Source organism: Hemitrygon akajei, chromosome 3 (genome assembly GCF_048418815.1).
Source record: "Hemitrygon akajei chromosome 3, sHemAka1.3, whole genome shotgun sequence".
NCBI lineage: Eukaryota > Metazoa > Chordata > Chondrichthyes > Myliobatiformes > Dasyatidae > Hemitrygon > Hemitrygon akajei.
In genome coordinates this window covers 191,865,890-191,876,363 of record NC_133126.1, presented here as the reverse complement: position 1 = coordinate 191,876,363, position 10,474 = coordinate 191,865,890, and the positions used below count along the sequence as shown (strand labels likewise).

Here is a 10,474-nt window from a genome sequence, read left to right as displayed (position 1 = left end):
AAAGGTTACAGAGGTAACACAAGAAAATGGGGTTGAAAGGGATAATAAATGGAGCAGACTTGATGAGCCAAGTGGCCTAATTCTGCTCCAATTTCTTACGGTCATAGGTGCCAGAAGTGCCCTCTATATAACCCTACTACCTGTGATGACACTTACAAGAGACTATAGATTTATATTCCCATGTCATTATCGTTCTGCTGCACTCCTCAGTGCCCTGACATTCACTGTGTATGTCGCAATGAAGGACCTCGGCCTGAAACGTCGACCGTTTGTTCCCCTGCACAGAGGCTGCCTGACTCGCAGAGGTGTGCCAGCAATGCTGTCGTGTGTTACTGTGCAAGAATACCCTGGCTTGGCCTCCCGAATGGTGGAAGATGTGGAGATGACGGCAACTCTGTGTAATCTGACAGAAAAGTGGAGAAATCGTCACTGAGTTGCGTGAGACACCTTCACTCTTCGTTATACTTTTCTATAATAAACTGCATTTTATTCAGTGCAATACAATCACATTAAACATTACCACAGACCAGCTCATAGTCAGTGGTTTCCATAACTCTGAATATTTAATCAAAGATTCAGCAGCGAAACCTTAACTTAAAAGACGTGTTATTTGCATGATCTTGCCTGTTTCTACATTTCAATGAACACAGCTAAGCTCTGGGTCTGCTGCTGTGCCTCCTATGCGAGGGGTACCCTTTCACAATTGTTCTCCTTCATAGAACAAGGTCACCCGACACTCATGGTTCATCTCAAAAGAAATGACTCCCAGGGGTCCCGAGTCCAACATCGGGCGAGGCAGCGTTCCAGGGATCTCCTCGATCACGATTTATTTACACGATCCCTTGCCGCCCCCACCTCGCCCTTTTTCAGCAGTGTGGCTGCCAAGCGTTCCAGCGGGTGGCTTAACTCCCAGGAGGTCTGCAGCAGACCCCATGCAAGGCGGTGGGTGGGGGGGGAGGTGTTCCTCCTCGCTGACGGTAGGATGCCCAACCTTTCCTCCAGCCCAGGCCCGCTCGCTCTGGCTCTCCCATTGTCTAGACGTGTGTTTCCAGTCCCAGCAGCCGCCCCATACGCTGCATGTTCTTGCTGATGGTGGCCTGACATGTGATGACCTTGGCACAGTCCATAGGAAACCAACCAATCTCACTGTCTCGCAGTCGCTCCCCTTCGCACCAACCTGCAAAGTGAAGTTGTACATTAGTCATACAGCACCACAGCACAGAAACAGGCCCTTCAGTCCATGCTGACCTGAAAGAGCACTAAACACAGAAAGAGGCCCTTCAACCCATCTAGTCCATGCCAAACTGATAGAGAGCACTAAATGTAGAAACAGGCCCTTCAGTCCATCTGGGCCATGCTGAACCAATGACTCATAGAGCACTAAACGCAGGAAGAGCCTTTCTGTCCATCCAGGTCATACCAAACTGATAGAGTCATAGTGCATGAAATGTAGAAACAGGCCCTTCGACCGATGTAATCCAAGCTGACCTGGTAAGAGTCAGAGAGGCTTTTCTGTCCATCCAGCTCAAGCTGACTTCAAAACCATGCAGCACTACAGCACAGAAACTGTCCCTACGGCCCATCTAGTTTGTACCGACCAAATGTTTTGCCTATTCCCGTCTACCTGCACCAATCATATCACTCCAAACCCCTGCCATCCCTGTACTTACCTTCCTTAAGCGTTACAACTGAACCAGTATCTGCCACTTCTGCTGACAGCTCGGTCCATGCTCTCATCACCCTCTGAGAGAAGTTGTTCATCCTCAAACTCCCCTTAAAATATTTCACTTTTTATGCATAATCTATGACCTGTTTTCACCCACCCTGAGGGGGTAAAGTCTGCATGTATTAAACCCCTCAATATTTTACACTTATAAGACCTGCCCTTCATTCTCCTACACCCTAGGAGATGAAGAAATAATCTATTCTACCTTTCCTTATAACTTTGGTCTTAAGTCCTCAAGTACTGGCAACATCTGTGTTAATTTTGACTGTACTCTTTTCAATTTTATTGATATCTTTCCTGTAATACCCTCCAGTCAGTCTTCTCCCTTGGATGGAGACTTGCCCTCCCTTCAAGTTGAGTTCCACCCGCACGCAGGTTGAATCAGTAGTAAGGAAGGTGAATGTAATGTTAGCATTCATTTTGAGAGGACTAGAACTAAAAGTAAGGACGTGATGCTGAGGCTTTATAAGGCACTGGTCAGACTGCACTTAAAGTATTGTGAGCAGTTTTGGGCCCCATATCTAAGAAGGGATGTGCTTGCATTGGAGAGGATCCAGAAAAAGTTCATGAGAATGATCCCAGGAATGAAAGGGTCAACGTATTTTGGTTTTGGGCCTATACTCTCTGGAGTTTAGAAGAATGAGGGGTAATCTCATTGAAGCATATTGAATACTGGAAGGTCTGATAAAGTGGATGTGGAGAGAATGCTTCCTATAATGGCTGAGTATAGGATCAGAGGGCACAACCTCAGAGTAGAAAGTTGCCCCTTTAGAACAGCGACATAGAGGAATTTCTTGAGCCAGAGGATGGTGAATCTGTAGAATTCATTGCCACAGACACTGTGGAGACCAAGTCACTGGGTATAGTTAAAGTGCATGTTGATAGTTTCTTAATTAGTTGGAAGGCAGGAGAATGTGGTCGAGAGGGAAAATAAATCAATCATAATGGAATGGCTGAAAAGACCCGATGGACCAAATGGCCTAATTCTGCTGCTATGTGGTACTCACCATCCTCTAAACTCTGGTACAGTAACACCACATCGGCCACCTGGAGGGACAGCTCGTCAGGCTGCTTGGCTGGGTAGGTCCTGGTGATCTCCACCTGCGTCAGAGCTGTTGGGGAGAGACGGAATGAGAAAACAAGGTGAGATGCTTTGTATGAAGAATTCAAGAGTAGACAAGAGTCATTCAGCTTACACTGGCTCTCGCTGAGGACCTACCCTGGGCCCGACTTATGCATTCACAAAGGAGGTACAACAGTGGCTATTGAGTTTGAGGAGGTTTGGTACGTCACCAAAGGCTGTTGCAAATTTATACAGATATAGCATGGGGAGCATTCTAACTGGCTGCATCACTGCCCGGTTTGGGAGAGGGCTACTGCACAGGTTTGGAAAAAGCTGCAGAAAGTTGTAAACTCAGCCAGCTCCATCATGGGCACTAGCCTTCCCAGCATCGAAGACATCTGCAAAAGATGATGTGTCAAAAAGGCAGTGTCCATCATTAAGGACCCCAACACGCAGGACATGCTCTCTTCTTGTTGCCACCATCAGGGAGGAGGTACAGGAGCCCGAAGACACACACTTAACACTTTAGGAACAGCTTCCACCTCTGCACCATCAGATTTCTGAATGGACAATGAACCAATGCAGGAACACTACCTCAGTATTTTCGCTCTCTTTTGCACTGTTTATTTAATTATATTATTGGAGTTTGTAGTATTGTATTGAACTACACTGCTGCCACAAAACAGCAAATTTCATAACACGTCAAGGATATTAAACGTGATTCTGATACTGAGATCTCAGCTAGGAAAGAGTGCACAGTTCTGGCTTCCTTGCGGAAGATCTGCAGAAAGACGTGATGCAATTAGTAAGAAGTATTGATCCCAGGGATGGTACGTTGGCAGGGAGGATTGAGCAAACTGCTGAGTATGCTGCAGGGACAAATGACAACACACCAACAACCAGCACCCAGATTTATAAATACAAGTAGGATTGAGCCGTTCATGTTTACTCGTCAAAGAGCTAAACACCATGAAAATAGGCCATTTGGCCCACATCATCCAGGCTGACCTACTTGTGTTGTCTCATTAGCTCCCATTTGGTCTATAACCCTCCAAACCAGGGGTTCCCAACCCGGAGTCCATGGACCCCTCAGTCAATGGTAAGGCTCCATGGCATAAACAAGGTTGGGAACCCGAGCTCTAAACCCTTCCTCTCCACGTAGCTGTCTAAATGTCACTATTTGTCTGAATTGTAACCGCCTCTACCACTTCCTCCAGCAACTCGTTCCATAGTCCCACCAACTCCTGTGAGAAAATGTCGCCTCTTTCATCTCCTTTAAATCTTTCCGTCCTCACCTTAAATCGATGCCCGCTAGTTTCAGACTTCTGGGAGGTCCACCTTTGGTTGGGGTCACCCACGAATGCTTCTTTCCCGGCTGTGTACGTGATACGCAAGCCAGGGCAGCGCGATACGCAGAGCAAGCTGTGCCCCATGTAGCAGGCTCCTCCTCTCCACACAGTTGATGAATCCAAAGGAATGCTGAGATGGATACAATTTACCCAGGAGTTGCCAGTCAGCATTCCTGTCAGTAGAAACGATTCTGCCAGGCTGAGGAGCTAAGCCACGCGTGAAGTCCAGGAGCTGGACTTGCTTGTCACGCATGCTATTGGAAGCATTCAATAGGTACTGGGAGCTTGTCCCCATTACCACCCCCGGCTATAACAACCTTAATGTATCCCAGGAAGAAAGACTGTGACTATTCACTGTGACCACTTTGTTTGATTCACCTGTTCATTAATACGCTCTGTTCTACACCCAGGCTCTGTAACTCACCTACACCTATGGGTCGGCCAAAGTACGTGCTGTAATACTCTGTGACTCTAGACACTAGAGGTGATTCGCATTGTCCAGTTAACCTACTGACCATTAGAATCAGGGTTATTATAAGCGACATAGAACATTACAGCACAGTACAGGCACTCTGGCCCACAATGTTGTGCCAATCTTCTAACCAATGTGGGAAGGAAGTGTTAGGTTCTAACGCTTCCCTCCTACAGAACCCTCCATCCTGACAGTCATTCGAATACTGTACTCCGAAGGTATCTGCCTCTACCATTGCCTCCAGCACAGTATCCCATGCATTCACCATTCTCTGACAGAAGGGACCATTGTGAAATGCTACTGTGTGTGTGTGTGGGGGGGGGGGGGGGGAGAAAGTGCGTGTGCGCGTGTGGAAGGAAGAGGAAGAGGCGAGTGAGTGAGGAGTGTGAGAGGGTAACTGCGTGAGATGGAGGCAGAGCTGTAGTTCACCTTGGAGGCCATTTGGTGGCAGTGCGTTTTCGCCAATCGCCGCCTGACTACTCCCCGGGTACACAACGCTGGCCAGTCCCTTGAATATCGCCGTCCAATCCCCCACCCACCCCCACTAATTCCCATGCTCCGACCCAGCCCACACCCTGACCACTCACTTGTCCTGTCTGGGTGTTGCCTCTCGGCGCCGCTCTGCCCCAGGGCCGTCAGCCAGCGAGCGCGGTCACTCCTGCAGAGAGACAACCATATTAAATTGCATTCTCACCCCAGTGGCTCTCGGTATCTGCAACCTCCGCCCCCTCCACCCCTGCGACGGACACTTTCTCGAAGTTAGGTGACTTTGGACCAGCGCCGCAGAGTAAATCCGCTCCCTCCACCCCATGCCCACTTCAACTACCTTCCCGTTTCCTCTCTGCTCCTGACTACACAACGCTGGCCAGCCCCTGAAATAAACTTTTGTTCCATCTGAATGTCACGGTCCTTTTACATACATCGCGGACTACGAATCAGGAGTGGCTGGGTACTGGAGTGTGGAACCATTAAAAGCGAATTGGATGGAAAGAATGTTGCGGGGATATTGGGATGAGATAGTTCAGTTAGCCGAGTGTGTATTGGCAACTGCGTTTGCATTTTACAGCATCTGCTGTGCAACATTCGGGACTGTGAATGTTGCTGTGTAAACAACGTCTTGCTAAGAACACACGCAAAATGCTGGGGCGGTCAGGCAACTTTCCACAGAGCATCCTTCATCATTCTGTGCGTGTTACTCTTGGATTTCCAGCATCTGCAGAATCTCTTGTGTTCCTGCCTTGCGGAGAGCAGTGCAGATAAATCATTACATCAGTATTTGTTGGCACGCAAACACCTTCCCCTTTCCGCCTTGTTTGACGTACAAACAGATTGAACAAAAGTGCCGCGGGCAGCAGGGATGAAATGTTAAACCCTCGCAGTTTACAGTAGCTTTTAATGAAAGACTGGTTACACCACACGAAAATTGGGGAATGCAGTACCATCAGCTCACTCGCCAAAATCGCGGCCACAGTACACGCGATACAAAGCAGACACACATTGATCCATGTTAGTGAATCACTCAAACACAACCATCTACAGGTGAATGACACACATCCATTGAGCATACACGGACACATCACACACACGCACGCATGCATAACACCCACATTTACACATATAGACAAATCCATTGAGACTTACAGTGTATCACTGTTCCCTCTAAGCCGTGCGGGTGTGCGGCGCACGGTGCCTGAAATGCTCCCCCGCACGTACCCTTTGTTGCTGGAATTTTTTTTCATATACAAACTATGACAAAAGTATTCCTTCATAAATATCACAGCAGTATGTGATTTCAAATCTGTCATTTCTCAGAAAGACTGGTTCAGTTAAGACATCTCTCTCTCCCACGCACACACTTTTAGACAAATCCATTGGCCTCCTGTATCTAAGAAAGTGGCCACTGAGTGTACATCCATGGTCTTCTGATGCTTTTCTGCACACCACTGGTGTAACATGTGGTTATCTGAGTTACTGTCGCCTTCCTGTCAGCTTGAAGCAATCAGGCCATTCTCCATACTTCTCTCATTAGCAAGACATTTTTACCCACAGAACTACTGCTCACTGTATGGTTTTTTTTGTTTTTTGCACCATTCTCTGCAAACTCCAGACTGTTGTGTGTGAAAATCCCAGGAGATCAGCCTTCTTTGGAGATATCAAACCACCCTGTCTGGCAACAACATGGTCAAAGTCACTTAGATCACATCTTTTCCCCATTCTGATGTTTGGTCTGACTACAACTGAACCTTTTGTGTCATAATGTATGCTGGCAATATCGGACCCAAGTATCGGGAAAAAAAGACTCTGATGTAGAGGCAGTGACCAAAGTTTAGTCATGATATTTATAAATGAACATCAGCGGCTCGTATGAGTGACACTGCGAGATGTAACATTTTCAAAACACCAGAAATCAATGTTTGCCACATTGACACACACAAAATGCTGGAGGAACTCAGCTGGCCAGGCAGCATCTACGCAAAAGAGCACAGTCGATGTTTTGGGCTGAGACCCTTCATCAGGACTGGAGAAAAAAAAAGATGGAACATTGACATAACATTCTCTGAACTATGATCCTGCGATTAGCGCTAATTGGGCATCTTAAGTAATTCAAGAAACACAGCTCCCCCCACAGGCCCAAAGGGATCATTACAGCATCCCCCTCCCTGGGCCATTAGGTGCCACAGAGCATTGGGCTCTGAGGATTTTGGAGCAGCTGGACGGGTTAATCGTTGTTTAACTACAGTTGGTGATTGTTTAGATTTCCTTGTGTTTTTTTATCAAGCAACTTGATTTTTGTAATGCAGTCTCCTGGTGCTTTCTGTTCAAACTTGTGAAGTTTATTTTGATAGGCTCGAAGATTCCGTTTTACTTTTATTATCTAAACAGATGCCAGTTTAGTGCTAATCGCAGAATGTTACATCTTGTGGTGTTGCTTGGCCGAGCCACAGGTGCTGTGTTGGAATTATTACGAATAAACTTTGGAGTCTAATAAAAACACAAAATGCTGGCAGAACTCAGCAGGCCAGAGGGCATCTATGGGAGGAGGTAGTGACAACGTTTCGAGCCGAAACCCTTCATCAGGAGTCAAACCTCCTCCCACAGATGCTGTCTGGCCTGCTGAGTTCTGCCAGCATTTTGTGTTTTTATTTATTTCCAGCATCTGCAGATTCACTCGTGTAAACTTTGGAGTCTGTCTTTTCTCTGCGCGTGGGTTCCAACATTGCGGGCATACATCATGACATCTTGACCATGTCTGCATACTTTTATGCACTGAGTTGCTGCCACGTGATTGGCTGATTAGATATTTGCATTAACGAGCAGGTGCACACCGGTGTATCTGATGAAGTGGCCACTGAATGTCTATCACGCACACTTACATGGACACACCAACCGAGACACATATCACACACACACACACACACAGTAGACACAACCAACAGGATATATATCACATACACACTTACTTGGACACACCAACCGAGACACATATCACACACACACACACACACACACACACACACACACACACTAGACACAACCAACAGGATATATATCACATACACCACATACACACTTACTTGACACACATGATGAGATATCACAACACCTCACATAGACAGACCCACTGAGGCACATACATTTAGACAAATCCATTGAGACATATATCACATATAATGGTATTGAGATCTCTCTCACACACACACACACACACAGAGAAAACATCACAAATACACACACATACATGGATGCACCACTGAGACATATCTCAGACACACACACTGAGATATATCCATATCCATTACGATATATATCAAACACACAATGATATAGGTGCACCACACAACCTTACATTCAGCCAGTATGGGAACCCTTTGCTCTGCTACAAGAGGTTCAAAGTTCAAAGTAAATTTTTTATCAGATTAAATACAGTATATGTCACCATATTCTATCACGAGCTTCATTTTCTTGCGGGCATTCACAGTCAATACAAAGAAACACGAAAGAATCAATGAAAAACCACGCACAAAGATGGAGAGACAACCAAAAGGCAACGAACTGTGCAAATGCAAAAAGATAACATAATAATAATAATTAATAAATAAGCAATAAATGTTGAGAACATGAGTCGTAAAGCACATGAAAGTTCTGTGATTCAGACTGAATAAACTAGAAAGCCAGTTGTGAAGCTGGGGATTATACCCTAAAGCTGCTGGAAGTTTTATTTCAGATGAACTGCCACGGCCGTGAACTGTTTCTCATCCCTGGACGATCACAGGAGATTCACCAAGCAGTGTCACTGAGCAATCCGTCACAATTCATCAAGAGTAAAGAGCTGCAGGCTTCACTCACAGACCGTTCATTAATCACTGGCAGCCTTGATACACGGAACTTTTATTTATTACTTATTTTATTTAGAGATGCAATCGGAACAGGTCTTTCCAGCCCGGTGAGCTGCACTGCCCAGTGACCCACCTATTTAACCCTAGCCTGATCACAGGACAATTTACAATTAAGTAACTGGCACGTCTTTGGACTGTGGGAAGAACCAGAGCACCCGGAGGAAGCCCACGCAGGTCACGGGGAGAACGGAGAGACAGCACCAGGATTGACCTCTGAACTCCTGACACCCAAAGCTAAAATAGCATCGCGCTATTGCTATGTTACCGTGATGGCCTGGTAGCAGAGCGGGTAGTATAGCTGGTTAGTCGTAAGATCAGGAATAAATTGTTCCAACCCTTCAAGCTGTTTTCACTCATCCTGTCACTTAACCAGTGATTTGCATTTACATGTTACCTTTCATCTTTGACCCCTAAGAGGACCGCAACCCCGATTTATAGGGTTTGGAGGCTTGTGTGCCTCAATAACCTGGAGAACTCTGCTGGCTGGAGTCAGGGTCTTGTGTTTTGGTAGGGTCATCCATGCCAGTCAGGTCAAAGGTTAAAGGTCAGACTAAGAGTGATCCATCAGTCCTGCAAGTTCACGGTTCAGCTCAGGGTTCACAACTCTGACAGTTGTGAGAGACAGTAATGAAGAATCCTTCTACATCTGTGTGTGAGACTGAGCACCCTGAACCACAATAGAGAAGATGTCCAGGATCAGACAGAGATACAGCGCCTTCACTGCTGCCCTAGGCACCAGCAGCGTAATGGGCAAGTAAGTTTCATCCTTGTGAAAGTCCCAGCAAATCAATTACTTCAGCGTCAACCCTATTGCGTCAGAGGGAAAAATCTTTACCCTAGTTACAAACAGCAGCATTGCAAAAAGCCCTAATGACGCGTGGTGTTGATTGGTGGTGGGTGACATGGTAGCCCAATCATTTCATGGTAACATCAAATACCGATTGTAGTTTGATGCCCGTTGCTGCCCGTAAGGAGTTTGTGCGCTCTCCCCATGACCTCCGGGTGCTCTGGTTTCCTCCCACATTCCAAAGACATACAGCTTGAGGTTATCGATCTGCGGGCGCCAGAAGTGTGACAACACTGTGGGCTGCCCCAGCACAATCCTCGGGCTATGCTGGTTGTTGATGCAAAATGACACATTTCACTGTTATGTTTCGATGTGACAAATAAAAGGTCATCTGTAAACCTGAGCGACAAACATTGGCCACAGCGTAGGCCTGCTCCTGCCTGGGGCCTCCGTGTAATGTCCCATCCAGAAAACCGCATCGCCAATCACTGTGCGCCCTCAGTACTGCACGGTGGCCAAGACTGAGAGGTTCAGTTACAGGGAATTAAACAAATAACTCCACCTCAGATGGTCTCAAGCCCAGCTGCAGAAGGAGGAGGGTTGGCACGAGGCTAGCAACCCCATCCTGTAAAAGGCCAGAGCTACAGAAACATCAGCAGAAGGTCCAGAGATCTCATTCC

At 46.7% G+C, this 10,474-nt stretch overlaps 1 protein-coding gene across 1 annotated transcript in view; it reads right to left on the bottom strand.

The window, feature by feature from the left end:
• Window positions 1-465: 465 nt before the first annotated feature.
• LOC140725762 (rho guanine nucleotide exchange factor 26-like) overlaps window positions 466-10,474 on the bottom strand; it is a 202,796-nt gene continuing 192,787 nt past the window's right edge. Inside the window, exons 13-15 of the mRNA XM_073041639.1 lie at window positions 5,198-5,268; window positions 2,734-2,838; window positions 466-1,177 (exon numbers count right to left, since the gene is read on the bottom strand). Of these exons, the coding sequence (XP_072897740.1) occupies window positions 1,035-1,177; window positions 2,734-2,838; window positions 5,198-5,268 (319 nt within the window). The 3' untranslated portion in view covers window positions 466-1,034. The remainder of the gene's footprint in view (window positions 1,178-2,733; window positions 2,839-5,197; window positions 5,269-10,474) is intronic.